Source organism: Salminus brasiliensis, chromosome 1, assembly GCF_030463535.1.
Source record: "Salminus brasiliensis chromosome 1, fSalBra1.hap2, whole genome shotgun sequence".
NCBI classification, from domain to species: domain Eukaryota; kingdom Metazoa; phylum Chordata; class Actinopteri; order Characiformes; family Bryconidae; genus Salminus; species Salminus brasiliensis.
This window is the reverse complement of record NC_132878.1, coordinates 48,931,292-48,952,922: the sequence shown is the minus strand read 5'-3', so window position 1 is coordinate 48,952,922 and position 21,631 is coordinate 48,931,292. Positions and strand designations below refer to the sequence as shown.

Genomic DNA, 21,631 nt, shown 5'->3' with positions numbered 1-21,631 from the left:
TTTTGAAATATAGAACATAAAGAGTGAAAAAAAACATCTGAGGTCAACCAGATACAAACACATTCAAACACTGTTAGGGCTGCACCGTATAATTGGAATACTCAAGCACTTGTTTCTTATGTCGAAACTAGTTTCTTTAATTAGCGTTTGGATCATTTTTTGGTTAACCTTTGATTCCAACAGGATTCTAGAACAAATTATAGATTGCAAAAAAATGTCAAAATTTGAGGCTCTGAAATGAAACAATTATTTAATAAACCAAGAATGTGGTTTGTTTAGCAGGTCCAAATTTATGATAATGCTGTTTCAGTGTTCCAGGACAAAAGGTAAAAAAAGAAGACATACAGTGCTGTGGAAAAATAAGAGACTATGCCAACAGCAAATGAGCTATGCACTCATCACTTGCTTTCATTTGCTTAGGTCTTAGGTTTTTAAATATTGGGTTCCAAAACTTCAGTCTTAGATGCTTGAGCTTTATTTCACTACTCACCATCCACGTAACCCCAGAAACATTCTGTGACGTTAAGGTGTAGACACAGTCCATTGTTCTAAGAACTCCATCAGCTTCATCAGTAAGATCTTTTGTTTCTGTTTGTTTTCTTTGATCAGTACCACATCCTTTCAGACCCTCAGTGTTGACTCTTCTTCTCACAGTGGAAGGATAGACAGAAAAACCTAAAAAATGAATAAACAATAAACAAACTTCAACCTCCCAAGTCACCTACACCTACTTCCCCTAGTCAATGCCAGGCTTTACAAGACCTCGTTCAGCATGTGCCCAGGGTTGGGAGGGTTACTTTAAAAATGTTTTCTTTTTCAGATTACTAATTACCTGTTCAAAAATGTACTAAGAAGATAATCCAAAAGATTACTATATTAAAGTAATGTAATCTGATTATGTTCAGTTACTGAATTACTTACTTTTTGAAGTCGCTTACTATAATAAATACTCTTAAAAATAAAGGTAAAGGTGTTTCAAAGGGTGTCATGTCAAGGCTCTTTAATAATTTTACACTTACAACTTCTTTACAAAAGCATTCCTAATGAAATGATTCTTCTATGGCATCGCTCTAATAACCCTTTGCACCTTTTTATATGTAGTGCATTATATATATATATATATATATATATATATATATATATATATATATATATATATATATATATATATGCATTATACATACCACATATACTTCTTTTGAAGAGAAGCATGCTCCTAGGTTGCTAATGGAGAATTACATGTCATTAACACATAAGGGCTTCTAGCAGAACAGAAACAAATGACCACTTTCTCTAACTGCTAAAAGGCATCTGTACCACTGGTTGATTGTTTAACACTAACTCTCAGGTCTGCACTAAGCCTCTGTCAGAGCTGTAATATAATAATATGCGCCAATAAGCCTGTTCATGTGTAGTGTCAGCGTTCAGTGTTTGTGTTAGCCCTGCAGGTCACACAAAGCTCTAACTGTGCCAACTAACATTTCCACAGAACATGAGGTTCTATCTTAGTGGGGTGGCACTAAATAAAATGATCTTTTCTGGATTAATGAGCTGGAGGGGTTCTCTCACTAGAACATAGATGGTCAAATATTGGTGCTCAGCCTCTCAGTCAAACTCAGTCTTCATCTGCTTTTTCATCCATTGTCAAACCAAAGAAACGCAGAATTAGATCTGAAGAGAGCTGGCAAGCCCAAAAAGAGTCTTGATTTTTGAAAGGAAGTGAGAGCTCCCTGACCTGAAAGCTTTCAAAAAGATGCAGACTATGCTTTTTTCTTGCTGTATAGGTAAGATATTTAACTTTTTAAATAACAAGCTACTGAAACAGGCACCCAGACTCTTACTGCTGTAGATTTTATAATGTAATGTATCTGTGGTACAGTGCAGTTGTATTACCTGTATAGCAAATTAGCTGGTTAGCTTGCGAAGTAGCCGGTTAGCTTGCTCTGTTGCCTCTGTTGTTTAAAGAAAACAACTAGTCACTATTCTCAGACAATTTCGAGTGCCATCCTCACTGTTGTTTTGTAAACGCAATCTGTACGTTCACTAAGTAGATACATGACTGAGTGGATGCTTTATATAGCTACTGGACACATGCTAACCAACTGCACTCTTGTGACAGTTTTTCATCAGAAAAGTACAAACCTCTCTTAAACCCCATGGTCCCACACTTACCTTCCTGAACTTACCTTCATCCTAACTTTCCTTTGGCTCTTCAAATCTTTTAGTACTGGACATTTTGCAATCTAACACATAATATTCAATCATCAGTTGATGGAAAGTCTGTCAGGTCCTTGGACCTCTCTACCACAAGCTCTTTGTGACCACTTGACCCTCTCTTCCTTTTAAGCTTAAATTAAAACCTTAACCGTATTATCCATCCATTTTTTGTATCCGCTTCTTCCTGATCAGAGTCGTGGTGGTCTGGAGCCTACTCAGAATCAATGGGTTCAATGCAGGAACACCTCTGGAAAGGGGATCAGTCCATTACAGGGTACCACCCACCCATTCACTCACATAGGACTATTTAATATAGCCAACCATGTTTTTTTGATGGGTGTGAGGAAATCCTGGTGAAAACCTGCACAGACATAGAGAGATCACATTAAACAGACCCAAGCAAGGATCGAAGGCTCCTGTAGCTGTGCTGTGAAGTGTGCATTTTAATAGAAATAGATTATTAAGCACATGGATGTCTAATTTCTGAAAAATTGAAGACAAGCATAAACTGTGCTAATAAACTGCAGAAGTCCAAAAATGTCACACATTCAGTTCAGGCAGAACTTCAGTACATCCAGCCTTGTTTGTGTACTTTTGGCAGATGATGTGACATGCTCCTCTACTTGAAGGCCTTTGTGAGTCATTATATCGCAATCTGTTGATGGTCGTTTCCGTCACTGTGGTGTCTCTGCAGCCCTAAAGTCCCCTGCGCTGCCACATGGTATTGACTCTCTGCCCTATATTTACCTTGTGAAGTTTACTTTTATTTATCTTATTTACATTGTGCCAGCCCTCACTCGTCAAGCAGAATTCACGCTGACTAACATTTCAAAGCGAGCTGGGCCTAATTGCCTGCTAATTAGAAGCGGTGATGTGTCTGCAGTTATCTTAGTCTCCATGGTTTCATCTGCAGTGTATTTGCATGGCCTTGTTCAAACTCGGGATGAGACAAGGAGAGAGGAAGATAGTGTGAAGGGGGAAAAAAGGGGCAAATTTGGAAGAATCCAAATGAGATGCACTCCAAAAATAGTGAAGGTCCAATATAGCTTTTGCGGGTGCTTTTTCCATGATCCACAGCTGTGGTCTGGATCGAGGCAATAAGAGCTTCAGTGTAGACTCTTATTAATGTTCCTGTCAAAGTCGTGCTTTAACACATTTAGAGTTACTGTCATCGTTCTGCTTCCCTATTTAAATTCCATGTTGACAGATTCAAGACTGCACATCTGACTTTTTTCAGGAATGCAGTAAAGATTTTATGTACACATATATATATAGTGCAAATGTATCGCCATTTGTGTTAAACACAGATGGAATTTGGCCTCCACCTTTAACCCATGCATTCACACACACACGCACACATACACACCAGTGAGCAAGCAGACACAGTGGACAGTACAGTAAGCAGCTATCACTGCGGCGCCCAGGCAGCAGAGAGGGTTCAGGGCCTTGCTCAAGGGCCCAACAGTGGCAGCATCTGCATTATCAACTGAAATGTCTGTGTTTGAGTTCTTGGTAATTAATTTATGAGTTATTTCTCAACCTAAATAACTCTATAGTATAGTATATATATATATATATACAGTGAGTCCAAGAAGTATTTGATCCCTTGCTGATTTTCTTTGTTTGCCCACTAATAAAGACACTATCCTTCTGCACTTTTAATGGTAGATATATTCTAACATGGAGAGACAGAATATCAAGACAAAAATCCAGAATATAATTTTAAAGAATATATTTTAATTAATTTGTATTTCAATGAGGAAAATAAGTATTTGATCCCTCTTGCCAAACACACTCAATACTTAGTGGCAAAGCCTTTGTTTGCAAGCACAGCGGTGAGACGTTTGTTGTAGTTAACCACAAGTTTAGCACACACACCAGGGGGAATTTTGGCCCACTCTTCTTTGCAGATCCTCTCTAAATCATGAAGGTTGGTGGGCTGTCGCTTGGCAACTCTGACCTTCAGCTCCCTCCATAGATTTTCGATCGGATTGAGGTCTGGCGACTGGCTGGGCCACTCCATGACCTTAATGTGATTTTTCTTGAGCCAATCCTTTGTTGCCTTTGCTGTATGTTTAGGGTCGTTATCATGTTGGAAGACCCAACCACGGCCCATTTTCAGATCCCTGGCAGAGGGGAGGAGGTTGTCCCTCAGGATTGTGCGGTACATGGCTCCATCCATCTTCCCAGTGATGCGGTGAAGTAGCCCTGTACCCTTGGCAGAGAAACACCCCCAAAACATTATGCTTCCACCTCCATGCTTGACGGTGGGCACAGTGTTCTTGGGGTCATAGGCAGCATTTTTCTTCCTCCACACATGGCGGGTGGAGTTGAGGCCAAAAAGTTCAATTTTGGTCTCGTCTGACCACAAAACCTTCTCCCAATAACTTGGTTCATCTTTCAAATGATCATTGGCATACTTGAGGCGCGCCTCCACATGTGCTCTCTTCAGCAGGGGTACCTTTCGGGCACTGCAGGATGTGAATCCATTGTTGCGCAAAGTGTTGCCAATTGTTTCCTTGCAAACTGTGGTCCCAGCTGCCTTCAGGTCATTTGCTAACTCCTGCCGAGTGGTTGCAGGACGATTTCTGACTGTTCTCAGCATCATTGCCACCCCACGAGGCGAAATCTTCTTTGGAGCACCGGGCCGAGGTCTGTTGATTGTCATGTTATACTCTTTAAACTTTCTGATAATTGCACCAATAGTTGTTACTTTCACATCCAACACCTTACTAATCTTTTTGTAGCCCATTCCAGCTTTGTGAAGGTCAACAATTCTGACTCTGAGGTCCTGTGACAGCTCTTTGGTTTTACCCATGTTGGAGACTTGAAATCTGTGTGATCTGTCTGATTCTGTGGACAGGTGTTTTTCACACAAGTGATTAGTGAGAACAGGTGGCTTCAGGTCAGGTAACAAGTTGATTGGGAGTGTCTAACTGGTCTGTAAAAGCCAGAACTGCTAATGAATACTAAGGGATCAAATACTTATTTCACTCCATGAAATACAAATCAATTAATATATATTCCTTAGATTTATTTTCTGGATTTTCTTTTTAATATTCTGTCTCTCCATGTAAGAATACATCTACCATTAAAAGTATAGAATGATCATGTCTTTATTAGTGGGCCAACGAAGAAAATCAGCAAGGGATCAAATACTTCTTGGACTCACTGTATATATATATATATATATATATAACATGATTTTGCTATTGGTAGAGCCAACCACCTTTAAGGATTAAAACCACAAAAATGCATCAAGAACATAATTGGCTCATGACTTTCATTAGCACTGGCCTTAAGCTGAGGGCCAGAGCCCAGCACTGTGTGATCATTTCCTCGCTCCAGCCTGCCAACTAAATCTGGTAATTAACAGGTGAGTTGAATCAGGTGTGCTTGAGCAATCAAACCACAAATCAGGGCAGGAATCCAGCCCTGCCTTGAGAAAATGGTTTATTCTAATCCTAAAATTCTGTCCCTTGACCTGTCCATGCATCTCCAATAAATATTTTTTTGTAGCAAGTGTTACCACATTGGGCAAGCTTTACAAATTACTTAAAAGAAACACATACTAGATTAATTTCTAATGATACTTATTTTGTGAAAACTCACACTGTTATAATACATCCTGCTAAACAAGGGTTTCTGCAATTTTTCATTTAATGAGACTAGTTGTTCACCAGTCTTCTATAAACCTGGCAGCAGATGTAGTGAAACAGCACATATTTAGATCAAATAATGCAGAGGTCAATTATTGGTTATTTTTATACTGGCAAAATGAATTAGTTTTCTGTCAAATAAGAGTGTCCTTGCACAATGAAGCAATGCACATTAGGAGCACTGCAATGGTGTTACCTAAGCCATGTGCCATTGTCTGGTGTTACAGTGGATTGCAGTACATTATTTAGAAGCATTGGGCCACTGGTTTAAATAATGCATTGACCTGGATGAACTCGTTCTTTAGTGGGGATTTTTTTTGGTGATCAAAAATGTATGATTAATTCTGCTTAAGTCATCCTTTAAAATGCAACAAAGAACATAGTGAGAACAGTGCACTTTCAGTTTCTGTATGGTCTTTTATTTCCTTTACTTCAGTGTCCATGCAGGCTTTGCTTACCGCTGCTGTCCAATCAAACCATATATCTCTTTTTGTCCATTATTAAAGTTTTCTTCATGGTATGTACCCTGTACACTGTGTCAATATTTCTGGATGAATAGACCAATAGAAATGGTCTCTTATTTTACACTGACTTTCATTCAAAGCTAAGGGCATTCTTGCCTTCTTCTGTAAAATATCCCTTTTTCATTGAACAGTGATGCTATGCATTTACTTATTTTCATGTGAATTTACTTATATGTGACTATGGTTCATGTTGTGCACACAAGCCTACACGAAAACACACCTATCAATAAAATAAAAAAGTAGTTTCTGTGTTTTTTCTAGTGCAAGGTACAAGTATGATAAGCATTAAACCTCTTTTCTGGAAAATGGCTGCCATAAGAATAATCACTTTTATAATTACTCTGATTAAAAAAGGAATAAACAGTTATAACACCTAAAATGGCAGATCTAAACCAGTTAAAGATATATTCAACCGGTCCAATCCCATTTCAGTGGTGGAATGGTCACTAGGTATACATAGTATCTTGAAGAAATTACCAGATATATTTATCTGTACTTATATACATCTATACCAGTGGCACTAAAATAAAATAAATCCTCACAATAATTAATGCTATATTTACTAATTCACCAAGCATTTTTAAACTACTAAATTATTGCTGTTCTGAGTAAATATTAATTGGAGTGCCAGGTACTGCCATGCTGGTAGTTTTTATGAACTGGGAATGTGGGGGCAGATGCCACTATTCAACATTATTATGTTGAATATTGATGTATTTTCTTCAGTGTCTATATGCATTACATAAACATTTAAAAATTGATGTAAAAATAAATCAAATGCAGCTGTTTAGTACAGTAGTCCAGTGTTGACTGCACAGTCTGCTCTTCTAGAGTTTAATAAATTAAATGGTCCATCAAATATCAGCTTGAAAAATCTTAATATCCAGATATCCAAATTGCAAACTAGCATACATTCCATACAAGACACTACTTGTCTTACTTCATGTGTCCAAATTAAATTCTAAGTACTTAATATGCTGTAAAATAAAATGCCAATACCAGGCCATTATATGGATTTTAATGAACCCAACAATACTACATGTGCTTAAATGTACTTTCCCAAAAAAAATGAAAATAACAAATTCTTTAAAAATCCATCTATAAAATTACAGCAATTATCACATGGATGTGTTTGGATGTAATCACCATATGCCATTTTCAGAAGCCATTAAAGAGCTTAGCCTGCTGCTTGTTCTGCTTGGCAGTTGTTTTTCTAAATATGTCCCTCCGTGTCCTTGCCAGTGTGTAACGCTCTGCAATTTCTCCAGTGAGCAGAAGCCAAGAGCTTGGGCAGACAAGTGCTTTAGGTTGGGCTGCCATAGATCACACAAACACATGTGCACACATACACAGACATAGTTGTCCAGAACAGTGTCCAGAAAAGCAAAATGGATGTTATATATTCAGCTGTTTTATTCATTAGAAAACCTCTTTGCAGAAAAAAGAAAACTGCTCTTAACTATTCTTTATGTATGGTGCTGTAAAAGGGTCAAATTATGTATATAGTTTAGAATATAACTCATAAATTATAAACACTAAAGTAAAAAGTTAGACAAATGTGTTGTTTAAAAAAATGTATTCTAATATTTGTATTTTAGAGCAGCTCTCTAAAACTGTTGCTGAGTACTGCATCTCAATATAGTAAGATTTTATTCCACGCAATTTTGGACCATTCCTGGTGGTCCATTCATTTTTACATTAAATATTTATGCCATTTTCAGTTTTGGGAAAAAATAGTGGGCACAACAGGGGTTATATTCTGCATGCTTTGGACTTTCAAGATAAGTACATACAATTCAGCACATACACATAAAATTCCACATAAAATGGTCACAGCCAATACGCCTTTCCTCAGATTAACTTCACATGTTATTCCAGTAGGCAATCGCATTGAGGCTTTGGCAGCTGAAGGCCATCAGGTCATGGTGATGCCATTGTGCTGGGGATCAGCAGTCTGAAATTAATGTTCTGGAGGATTTAACACTTCTTTGTTTCTCTCTGCAGCGTGAAAGACTTCGGAACATTGAGAGAATATGCTGCCTTCTTCGAAAGGTAAGAAGCATTTGCTTTAAACAAGGCCAAACTTCATCCTCCTCCCATAACTGTTCAATCCCTGTCATACACATTTAACCAAACCCACAATTTAGTATCTTATATTTTATTGTGTAAAAAAATACTGAACTTTGTTTCATGATGAAGTCATACTTGAGGTCATACTTGCTTCTTGGTTTGGATTCTGAAAGTAAGGACTTCTTGAACCTAAATGCAGGAAATGAATAAAACCCTTTGTTTATAACCTTAATTCACTACATCTTTGTCTGTCCATTTTGCAATGTTATGTGCAGTCATTCACATTAATCTTAGTCTTTCATTCTAAACTTGTGTATAACTCACAAAGTAACTATAACTATATTTTCAGTAAATAACTGCATTGCTTTGTCCATTATTCATGTAAACCCTAAAGCAAAGTTGTGCTGTGCTAAACTAAAGAAAACCTGTCCACGACACTGTACTGTACAATGAACCCAGAAATGGCTTAGCTAAAAATTAAATTCACATAATTTCCCACTTAAACCAGTTTAAACCAATCAGCCAAAGCGTGATTAGTGTCATGTTTTGTTAACTTCTTTGTTAGAAAACACTAGACGTTAATAGCCATCCAAATTCTGTTCTATAAATACATGTCAGCACAAACCTTATTTAGGTCTTCATTAAGGTCATGCAAACTTACCAATGCAAAAATGTCATTTAAAAATAGTAAATTAGTGTGTAATTGGTGCGGAAGTAATGTGTGTATTCCACAGTTAATTTTAATATCTGCAGGTTGGGTCAGAATTCAGTACAAAATTAGTTGGATAGATAAGTTCCCAGTGTTCAGCTTAACAGGGAAGTCCGAGTATGTCAGAATCGTGTCTGTGGGTAAATCGAATTTAATCAACCTAGATGTGGTTGCATTTATTTTTGGAAAGGATTTGAAAGACTACTGACTTCCAGTGTAGCTACAGATCTTGGCTGATTGTCTACATCTAGGGAAAAGTGGAAAGTTGGGTTAATGAAGTAGCTTTAAGTAGCTCTATAGTTAATCTAGCAAATTAACACCTACAGCTAAAGATATTTTTGACCTAACTAATGTTCACAGCTAAGGACCTGGATAAAGTGACTTGTGAAAATGTCTGTCACTAAGCAATGTGTGCAGTACTGCCTGAACAGTGCCTACATCAGCAGAAGGTGTCTAACCCCTATTTCATGACAAATGTCACAACATATGAAGATCAAATAAAGTCATAGCTGACAAATGTTTACAAGTAGCAGGAAAGCTTTATGGATTCATGTGACCACAAATCAGTCTCAGTGTAAAAAGAGTATCCGGACAAAAGAGCTCAGCAGAATGGTGTCATGTTTGCAAAGATAGCATCTCTTATTTGCAACAGTTCAGCTCAGCAGCGACTTTCAACTACCTTTTAATCCTAAAACTAAACCTCTCCTAATCTTCTCTTTTCCTTGTATAATTTATTTTGTTACATTTTCAGTTTAAATTTAGTTGACCATGAGAAGAATATTATCTACCCAAGATAAAAACTGATTTTAGATCTATATTTTAATTTTGTTTACTTTTAATGAACTACCATAAAGAGGAAGCTTAGTTAGAATGCATGAATGCATAAATAGGTCACCTTTTAATTCACATCTTAGTAATGTGAATTGCTTTCTGTATCTGCATACTTGTATAGAAAATACCACAGTGCATCCAACAATAAGGACAGCGTAATGCTTTCTTTATATAGCGATACATAAAGTAGTAATATACATCAGTGGTCTCCAACCCTGCTTCTGGAGAACTACCAGCTACTTTAAATTCAACCCTAAAACACTCCATCAGATGAATTTAAGTAGGCCTTCATTGGCTCAATGGGATGTTTTAGATTTGGGTTGGAGTTGAAATTTGCAGTGAAAGTAGCTCTGAGCTCTGAAAGAGGGCTAGACACCTCCAATGGTTCATTCCATTTCCACTTTTCTCCAACAGCACTCTCTAAACCCCACACACATCTGTAACAACTGTTAAGAATAAACCGTTATTGATTCTTTATTTGCTTTATTTAAATAGGGTTCGTATTGGGTAGCAGTGCGTTCCTCTGATTGGCTCAAAAGAAATTATACTGCAATATTATTGGCTGGGGTGGAACACAAGGGGGGAAAAGACCTTCTTTTTTTAAGATCCTGTAGCTTATTTCACCTCTATTAAATTAAATTAGTCTCATGATATATCACAACACAGAGTGTGTCAGTTGTGTATTTGTTATGTTTGGATGCAGGTCAGTAATATGTGTGTAATGTAAACCACTTTTGAGAACACTAAAAACCAATAGACATTTTTTATATTTTCAAATAAATACAAGGATGCCACGTTAGGTGTGGCAGTGAAAATGGAAAACACTTGCAGGGATAGAGCCATGGAAGACTTTAATAAAAGGGCAAGGTAAACTGGGTGGACTAGGCGAAAACAACAAACCAGGGGTTGGGAGGAAACAGAGCTTGGGAATAACAAGGAGATAATCAAGGGAAGACAAGGTGAGGAGAACCAAGACCCACTGAGCAGCACTCAGGAGGGACAGGGATATAACTGTAAACAAAAATCACAAGCCGAGCTTGGGAGAAATAACCAGGCAGGGATAATAACCAGGGGGAAAACAAAAACACGAAGCAGAGCTTTGGACTATCAGGGGAGGATAAAACAGACAGTGCACTACAAAACAAACACATGAAGCCAAGGTTCGGACTGACACAGGAAAATAAACAGGCAGAGATTACCGGGGAACACCAGGCTGGATCACGAAAAACAGAAACTAGAGTGTTTCCCTGTGAGCAGACCATGCACACTAATACAAAGGCTGTGCAGAGTTAATTCACAGCACTGAACAGTCTGTGGTATGGGCTTAAGAAGCCACAGTCACAGGTGCCATGAATCATGGTAATGGGGGGAAACTGACCGCTGCATGCGCGCACGGCCGGCTTCCGGAATCCTGGCTCCTTATTTGGGCATGTGGGCGGAGTCCTGGGATTGCTCCAGGGGAGCCATAGCAACAAGGTCCTGTCAGCATGTTCCAGTTATTCCTGCATTCGACTAATTATTTGAACAAGTTTGAATGTTGCTCATTGGTAACTCCTGCATGTCTTCAGCAGATTTTAAATGACAAACTTGAGAAGTATTTTAGTCCTATAAAATGTATCTAAACTTGACATATCACAATAAGTTCAAGCATGAAGAACTACACAGCAAATATGAAGCCAATGCACTAATATTGTTAAATGTTCATTCGTTAAAATCCTGAACACACCGCTGTATTAAATATCATATAACAATTCTGCCATTCTCTTCCCTCTTTTCTCTGAGCACACTTCTAGTCTGCTAGTCTTATGGCACCCTTAGCCACTGTTTAGGACTCCCCTATCATACCATGCTACCAGTGCTGGGAGGGTAAATGCTCACATGTGCTTCCTCCAAGTCACATTAACAACCTTACTGAAGAAGAAGCATAACTGCAAGTTCTTTTACAGATGACCACATTGGTTAGCATCACACTGTGATGGGGTAATGAGGGAGAGAGAGAGAGAGCAATCTTACCCACCCAGAGAGAGCAAGGCCAGTTATGCTCTCTGAGACTCCAAGTCATAGATGGCTTTGGCATCACAGGGGATTTAAACTGCAATCATCAATCATCCTCATTTGTTTTAACCATGCTGGGATTACAGTGTTCTGAGTGTGCTAGCTAACATCTCTAAAGAACATCAAGTTCTATCTTAGCAAGAAAGCTGAGTGATGCATTATGTTTCATGAAGTGTGGAAAACAATGACCAAGTGTATAAATAACAAACAAAAAAAAAGGTCTCTCGCTGCATCAGAACTTTTGTCGGTACATCCCCCCACCTAAAATAGAGATTCTATATGGTTCTGCTGCTGAGTTTGATTTGTTTGTGCCTATAGATCAGTGTCCGTGCAGTGTCTAGGGAGTTTTTTCATAAGAAAACATTTTTGTATGCTTCTGATACTTAGTGGTACTGAATATTACTTTAGCTTTCGGTTAAAGTGGCGTAATCCAGTAGACCTCCTGCAGGAGGAAACTGCTGTCTATATGGCTTCTGGTCTGCTTACACCCAAAGCTTCATGTGATATGACAGAGGCTCTCTCACAAACACACACTCACTCTCTGTTGGGGTCTGTACGCCGAGGGTAGGCTTGAGAGGTGTCTTTTATTATCTCTGTGGTAAACACTTAGCCTAAGGCTCATATTGCATCCCACTGGGCCACTGTGCCCTTGCTTCAGTGACCCAATGAGGTTTATTTATGGAGGCTTTACATCTGTGCCTTAATGCCTTTGTATATCTGAATGGGTGTACAGCTGCAATTAGTGCTTTCTGCTTTATTCACCAATTGTTCTTAAACAAAAATATCTTGAAACCCATTATTTATTTAGTTTTAATGAAGAATCTGACAATCACTGGTGTTTTCAGATTTAGAATTTGTTCATTTTACAAGAAAACTGGGATTCCTCATTATTAGAGCATATCCGTGAACAATTCTGTGATTTAAAACATCATAGATCTCAGATGAACTTTTTGTTAGGACTGTTCTCAAGCTATACAGATATAGTATGTTAATTTGCAGACATACCATCCCCATATATGGGGTGAACTGCAAAAACAGCCTGGTTTGATTTCAGTGTTTTTACGATGTCACAAAAAACACGTTTTTCTTTGCACATTTACACATATCCACCCTTTCAGCCCCCTGCAGTCTAGCCCCACCCATCAACAGAGAATATATGAAGACCTTTAATCTCTACTTTACTTTCTAATCGCTACTTTTTCACTGACCACAGATAATTTGCATATATTTGCATTAGGGGAACAGTAACACAAACAGGCTGTTCAATTTCATCATCATAGCTGAAGCACCACATACAAATTGAGGATATCATTATTTCTACTACAACATGAACATCTCTTAAGCACAGTGACCTGATACTGGTTTGCATTCACAAGCTCACCTTTTTGAAAGACTAGCACTGCAGGAGATCATCTTTTAGCTAACAAGGCACTAGATACCCAACCCCCTCCCACCCCGACTGTACTCAAAACCTTTCATCTCTTCATCTTTATAGCTCACTGCAGTAGGAGGCTCAGATTATTTTTTGGCACAGGCAAGAAATGTGAATCTTGTATGAAAATCACTTCAATCTTGGATACACTACAATTCTGTGAGGCAATTCTGTATCTTACACTATACCATTGATTTTGGCAGATTTGTTTGTCAAATGAAATGAATGATGGGTAGTAGGTGAACACTACTGCCAGCAAAAAGTGACATTTCAGCATCTGCCTGATTATTGTTAAATATATCTTGCCCAACAGATATAGAACACGTGCAAAATGATGTACACATGACTAATCAAACATGACTTATATACAAAACAGGTTATTAAAACAAAAATCTATGCTTTGTTTGACATTATTTACCTGCATAAATGCACACAACTACAGACAGCATTGAAACACAATTAACAAGGAATACAGTGCCCTCCATAATTATTGGCACCGCTGGTTAAGATGTGTTCTTTAGCTTCTAATAAATTGAGTTTTTTTCTAAATAATATAGGACCACGATGGAAAAATCCAACCTTTAACTCAAGTGAATTTATTCAGTAGGAAAAAAATCCCACATTAAGAAATAATTGTTTAACATCAAATCATGTGTGCCACAATTATTGGCACCCCTGATGTTAATACTTTGTACAACCCCCTTTTGCCAACAAAACAGCACCTAATCTTCTCTTATAATGTTGCACAAGATGGGAGAATACAGATAGAGGGATCTTTGACCATTCCTCTTTGCACAATCTCTCTAAATCATCCAGCGACCTGGGTCCTCTCCTCTGCACTCTCCTCTTCAGCTCACCCCACAGGTTTTCAATGGGGTTGAGGTCTGGGGACTGAGATGGCCATGGGAGGAGCTTGAGTCTGTGTGTGGTGAACCATTTCTGTGTAGATTTGGCCATATGTTTTGGGTCATTATCTTGCTGAAAGACCCAGTGACGACCCATCTTCAGCTTTTGGGCAGAAGCCACCAGATTTTGTTTTAAAATGTCCTGGTATTTCAAAGCGTTCATGATGCCATGCACCCTAACAAGGTTCCCAGGGCCTTTGGAAGAGAAACAGGCCCACAGCATCACTGATCCTCCCCCATATTTCACAGTGGGCATGAGGTGCTTTTCTGCATACTCAGCTCTTGTGTTACGCCAGACCCACTTAGAGCATTTGTTGCCAAAAAGCTCTATCTTAGTTTCATCTGACCAAAGCACACGGTCCCAGTTGAAGTTCCAGTACTGCTTAGCAAACTCCAAACGTTTGCGTTTATGATTGTGAGTGAGAAAAGGTTTTTTCCGTGCATGCCTCCCAAACAGCTTGTTGGCATGCAGATAGCGCCTGATGGTTGTTTTGGAGACTTTGTGACCCTAAGAAGCTACCATTTGTTGCAATTCTGTAACAGTGAGCTTTGGAGACCTTTTTATTTCTCCTATCATCCTCCTCACTGTGCATGGTGGCTAAATAAACTTGCGTCCTCGTCCAGGCTTGTTTACCACTGTTCGAGTTGTTTTAAACTTCTTAAAAATTCCTCTGACAGTAGATATGGACAGGTGGAGGTGAGTGGCTATTTTCTTGTAGCCATTGCCTGACTTGTGGAGGTCAACACACATCTGCCTTACTTGAATGGTATGTTCCTTTGTCTTTCCCATGTTGAAGAGAAATGGCCTCTGTGTCACGTCATATTTATACCCCAGGGAAACAGGAAGTTGTGAATTACTAATTAAATGTTCCTACATACTCTGATCAACTTCGTGAACTACTGTAGAATTGACAGAAATACTTTAATTACATTTATTTTCTAAGAAATGTTAGGGGTGCCAATAATTGTGGAACAGGTGATTTTATGAAGAGTAATTATTTCTTAGTCAGGGATTTTTTTTTTTCCCTTAAAATTCACTTGAGGTAAAGGTTGGATTTTACTCTTTTTTCCATCGTGGTCCTATATTATTTAGAAAAAAACTTAATTTATTAGAAGCTAAAGAACACATCTTAACCAGGGGTGCCTCCTATGGTTGGCTTTGTATGGATATTAATAATAAACATGAAGGTGACAGAATAATTGCATTGGTATATGAAGTTCATATTCATACACGAGCAACTGGTTTCCATGTGTGATACTAAACACACTGCATGGAAGTGTCATGTTAGAAAAGAGACTTTACGTTGCTGGTATTGGAGAATGGTGTAAAAAACAATTCCTGCTGAAGAAAGATTCATATTTAATTAGTCTGTTGTGAACCACAGAAGTGATGGAAACTATTATTATGCAATATTTAAAAAAAAATGCTTCTAGATTGGTACTATTGTTAACAGCTAACAACCGCAGACTATGGAAGACAAAACTCTAATAAAGCCTAATCAAAACACTAACTGTAACAGTAATTTCACTTCAGTAAATTTAGCATTAAACATGATCAAGTACAGTTGTGGCTCAAAATTGACATACACTCATCATCATGGGTATAATTGTCATGGCAATATTAGACCTTTAATGGTTCCATGGAACTGTTCCTTTTCCCTGGAAGACTTAGTGTATAACATACATCAAGAGTTTTCACAATTTAACACAAGGTCACATTTTTCACTTTTCATTTCCAAGGCCTGTTAGTTAATTATGATTGACTACAGCTTATAGGTTTTCTGTGCCCATTAACCCAAGAAACACCAAGGCACAGGCCTGTATTGAACTGGAAGCTGCTGGAAGTGTTATTCTCTACGGTCAAGTGAGTTTTACATCACCATGGACTGCAAGGATAAAATACTACAGGAAAAAATAAGAATATCCTGAACCTAAGAATTAGGGTTACACATGGGGCCCAGCCCATTCCCTTCACCCAAATTCAAATCTCCTACCATAAATTCTTACAAGTTCTTCACAGGGGTTATCAGATAGGAACGAGACGTCCCTTCATCAGGATTTCGTTGAATTACGCCCAAGACACCCCCCGAAGGCAAAAAAGAGTGGGTTTGACATCCCAGACCCACTACCTGCCAGGCCCACTTCACAAATTTCTCAGTTAACCATGACTGTAGAACCACACTGGCCTCCCTGGTGACTAGCCCCACTGGCAACATTGATGCATGCTTAGTGCCATGTGGATTTTATGCACAACTTCAACAACACTATTTCAACAAATGCAAAACAGCCTACATCAACCACCACACTACACCTGCACATTCAATCACACACTTCCCTTCCTCACCCAACCTCAGCCCTTCTTATCCACAGCCATTGACAAGATCTTTCATTTACTTCTGGCAGTTCCTTTATTGTCGCCCTTAACACTTGGCCTCTGAATCCACATTCAACCTCGCTACACACATCCCTACTGGTCTAATGTTTGCTTGCCAGCCACTCTCTCTCACTTCAGCCACCAGATCTGCAACTTCTTCCTTTCATAAGCGCCAGCAGCTTCAACTTCACATGGCACTGCTAGCTCTATAAAATACAACAAATAAAATACTTTTTTTTATAACACCAAATCTGGTGGTATAAATGCAATGTGGAACCTGTAGATCAGCTTTTAATCTTATACATGAACTCATTTAGCAATATTTGTACCCTGCACTCATTCTCCTTTACACTGCCCATTGCCCTCAAACATAATTGCCACAAAAAATGAGTATGTTGTTAACCTGTTAAACACTTGCATCTGCTAAAGCCCAGCAGACAAGGGAGGATCATAAGTATCTCCCAGCAGAAATGTGATACCATTCGCATCGAATGGCCATAACTCTCACCAGGTTTATCCACTGCCCCATTTACCATGCGAGACTGCAGTTGCATGCCATACCTTCTCGTCCTACTCTCAAACAAAGCTAGCAAACATTTGCCTTCTCTCTGGTGATGTAGCCTTTGCTAAATGCCTCCACAAATCACCTGACCTTAATCCCGCCCTCCCATTGCTGATTACACTGCCTCTTGTGGATGCCACTTTTTTCTTTCTTTTGTGACTGGTGCTGCTGCTTTATCCAGACCAGTCTTACCAGAAAGAACTAACATTTGCATCTTCTAATAGTTTTATGGTCAGATGAGACTGAGTTGTTTGATTCAATCCAATGACTTTGGATATTGTTTACTTTTCTTAAATTGTACCTAAATAAAGTATTAGGGATCATCCTGTTATCTACCAACTACTGGACATAAGTGTATAAGTATTAATGTGCTGAAGTGCTATCAAGTTTATATTTAGTGTGAATCACTGGGAGGATGTGTGATGTTTTAAACAATAGAAGTATTTGAAATTTTGCTGTATTTGTATTGCTGAAATGGAAAGTACTATGAATGAATTTTGACCATTTATTATTATTATTATTATTATTATTATTATTATTATTATTACTGGTAGCAGTAGTAGTAGCAAAAGCTGCTTCACACCGCACTGACAAATATGTAAAATTGCATTCACATAATAAAATGTGTTACATCAACACAATTCTTGACAAAAAGAGCAAACAAACATAGGAATTGTGTTTTTGCAAACTCTTTAGTTATGTGAATTCAAGTGTAGGCTTTTTCAAGTGAAATGTTTGAATATTTAATTTAAAGAGAGGGGGAGAAGAAGACTTCATCTTAATTTAAATATTAAAAAAAGGTCATTCCCAAAGTCCCCTCCCTGTGTATCTAGATAGTACTTAGTGTGTTTCCCAACAATGCATGTCAAGGTGAATCGTCTCCTAGCCAATGGCTGGGGAATACTGAGTAATCCCCCCTGGTTGCCAAAGCAGCGGGTGTTTATTCTTCAAACGGAGCACTACTTTTTGATGTTACAGTACAAAGGTTTCTGTCCTCTTCATGACACCACTTCATACACACATTTCAATTTCTCTAAAAGGCATTTGCATACGGCGAGCAATAACTGCCAATGACACAGAATAGCTGAAAGGCAATGCCTTGTTGATAAAAAAAAGGGCTATGCCCAGTGACAGGTTTTTTTTTTTTGTTTTTTTGCTTGAATGGTTTCAGAAGCAGGGAAAGTAAGGTTTGACTGATTCTAAATTATTGTTAAAGATAAACAATAAATAATCAATAACTTGAAATACATAATACATAATAAAAGCTAATAGGCAGTTGCTGAATTATGTATTGTACACTTCATGATTAACAAAAGAACATTTATATCATGTTCATGAATTCTTTAGTCATAGGCAACAGTAAATGAGAGCAATTAAACAGAAAAAAAACATCTGAAGACCCCCCAAAAATAAAGGAGCAAATAGATATGTGATGTATTTGATGTATCCAAACAACAAAATCCTTTAGTCCACACTAAATAGAAATGCTTGCCTGTAGTAAGCATCCCCAAAGATTTGTTCTTTCAGAGATAGGACTAGTTTTTAGATAACCCATTTTCATAGGCCTTACCTGGTTACAGTAACCTAAGATATATAGTTATTTAGTCATGTATTTATATATACATTTATTTTCATGGAATTATTGAACTGCTCAATAATGTGTAATAGATCATAACAAAACAGTATTTTTATATATTTTTTATATAATATTGTTTCATATCATTCAATATGTGTTTTTCAATTCCGCAACTAAACACTGAAGTAAATAAAGGGCAAACTACAATCTTTACCTCAGTACGGAGAGGAAAAGCTTACACTTTGTAAGCCTATATGGCTAACATAAAGTTTTAACTTGTAGCTAATGTCCTTATATTAAATATTATTATGCTGTTAAATGTCCTACTTAGTGCTCTACTGCAGTTGTAAGGTTTGACTTAATGCTTAATCCAAACAATATAACAAATAATCAGCTAAGTGTGTGTATGGGCATCAAGGCTGTCTTGTTTTTTTTATTATAGAAAAAAACTAAAATTCACATCAACTTCTTATATTTACCATCAGAATCATTCACATGGAATTGTTTTGTGTGATATTGTGGTTTATGAATCACTGACAGTGCATGCAAATGCACAATATCACAGAAATGGTAAAACCTCCCATAAAATGTGTTGATATTTCTTGTTTATAAATGATTAAACATGTTACCCTGAAGCTTTGTCCTCTTAACATTACAGTAAATTTGTTGAAGAGCTTTTACAATCACCCTTGATGTATCCAACAAGAAGGAAAGCCTAGTACATATTTTATAGCAATTTAAAAAGGTAGCATACAAACACTGATTCTACATGCTGGTCTGTTTTGTGCAGGGTGGGTATGAACGCACTGTGACTCCTTGATTGGCAGATTTAAACCAGTATAAAAATATATTAAACCAGTTAAATTACATATTGCTACCACTAGGATGCATGTAAAAAAATATATATGTATTTTCAGCCATTACCCACATGGTTCTGCATTGAGAATTCTGGGGGTGTTACTGTATTGAATCGAGTTCTGAATTTTGTGAAACACTACACCCTCAGCATTTAAAAAAAGTAAAATAGTCATTAGTACTTTCATTAGTCAAGTCAAGTGAAGTCAAGTCAAGAGGCTTTATTGTCATTTCAACTATATACAGGGTACACAGTAAAACGAAACAATGAGAAAGAGTAGGAGGCAGGGTACAATAAATAAGTAAATCAGACAGACACAGCTTTGATTGAAAATATGCCCACTATGTTATTGTGGAGGATCAGCCAGAAAACGGCAGAGTGCAGCACAGGTTAATGCAGTACTGTAGCAGCTACTTTTAATAAATAAGTAATTGTGAAAAATGCAGTGTGCAGAAACTATGTGCAAAAGAGTGCAATGATGCGGTGAGGTAGTATTCAGTGCAAAAATGCTTTCACATTGTCTGGGATTCACATCTTGGGTGAATAAGTGTGTGTCTGTGTGTGTGTGTGTGTGTGTGGAGGAGTCCATATATCTCTGGAGTTGAGAAGTCTCTGGAGTTGAGAAGTCAAATTGCTTGTGGGAAAGCTGTGGCAGAGCCGTGTTGGAAGACTAGGAGCATTAGGAGATGCAAAAAATAGTCCTATAGGTATAGTCATTTTCAGTCTTTATTCATTGACTGGTAAATGACCATTAAATGCATTCAAATCAAGATTCACATCCTACATGTCATTGCCCTTTTTCTTTTGTATAACTGACAGTACTTATATACATGCTTTTGTCTTCTGTAAACACACCAATCTTTACTGCATGTCAATAATTAAGATTTTCTGGCAGACCAAGGCAGTGAAGGGACACTGGACAGTAGAGCTCAGCTTAGCATTTATCTGAAACTTTGCACAGTCTCCATTACCTCCCAGCTCCGTAATTGGCAGAGGACCATGTCATTAGGATGGAAACGTAAAAAAAAATGCCCTGGATAAATGCCCTGGAGCAGAAGCTTTGTTTGCCTTTAAAAGTGCCCAGGGCAAGGTGCTGAGGATCAGTAAGGAATCCTTGTCTCAGTCACTATTACACACATTTCAGACAGAGCGGGGATGTACCTAGTGAATATGCATGAGCAGCCATGATTGATTGTGCCTTAAAAAAATGACAAAACAACAAACAATAAATAAAATAAAAGATACACCTGGCTGAACATTTGTGCTTATTAGCTGGGATGTAGTTGCTAAGCTGGCTTTTTAGAGACGAAGCATAAAAAATTAAATACACCCTCCCTCACGCTTCTTGTTATCAAATCTTCCTGCAGCCAACCCTCTCTGCCAGCAGGAAGAGGAGAGAAAAAGAAAGAAAAAAAACACATTCTCCCTCAAAAAGGATTTCTTTAAAAATAGCTGCATTGTGTTGAAACGCATAGGCCTGGGTGTTGAGGGGGGTGGGACCAGGCCCATTCGCCTGTGACCAAGCACTAAGACCAATAAGACAACAGACACTGGGCGGAGGTGTGGCACATGCTCTTTGGTGTCATTAGCTTTATCCTTAAAAACACACAGGGCCAGATGTAAGAAGGATTTCAGATGAGATAAAGTTGTAAACATGCAGAAGATGCTGCACTAACATTATATGCCAATATATCTCAGTGAGCGCTGATAGATAAATTGTGAGAAAATGAAAGCTGCCCAGGAACTACCTAGACAAGGCTGTATACCAAAACAAAAAAGAAGTTGCTTTATGAAGGAAGTCACAAATTTATAGAATAGAACTGGGCTGTGTGGGAGGAAGGGCAGAAAGAGCCATTACTGA

At 38.0% G+C, this 21,631-nt stretch overlaps 1 protein-coding gene across 2 annotated transcripts in view; it reads left to right on the top strand.

The window, feature by feature from the left end:
* cnih3 (cornichon family AMPA receptor auxiliary protein 3) overlaps nucleotides 1-21,631 on the top strand; it is a 62,414-nt gene that overhangs the window by 14,594 nt on the left and 26,189 nt on the right. For both annotated transcript variants that reach the window (XM_072681029.1, XM_072681020.1), the window contains exon 3: nucleotides 8,405-8,452. In XM_072681029.1, the coding sequence (XP_072537130.1) occupies nucleotides 8,405-8,452 (48 nt within the window). The remainder of the gene's footprint in view (nucleotides 1-8,404; nucleotides 8,453-21,631) is intronic.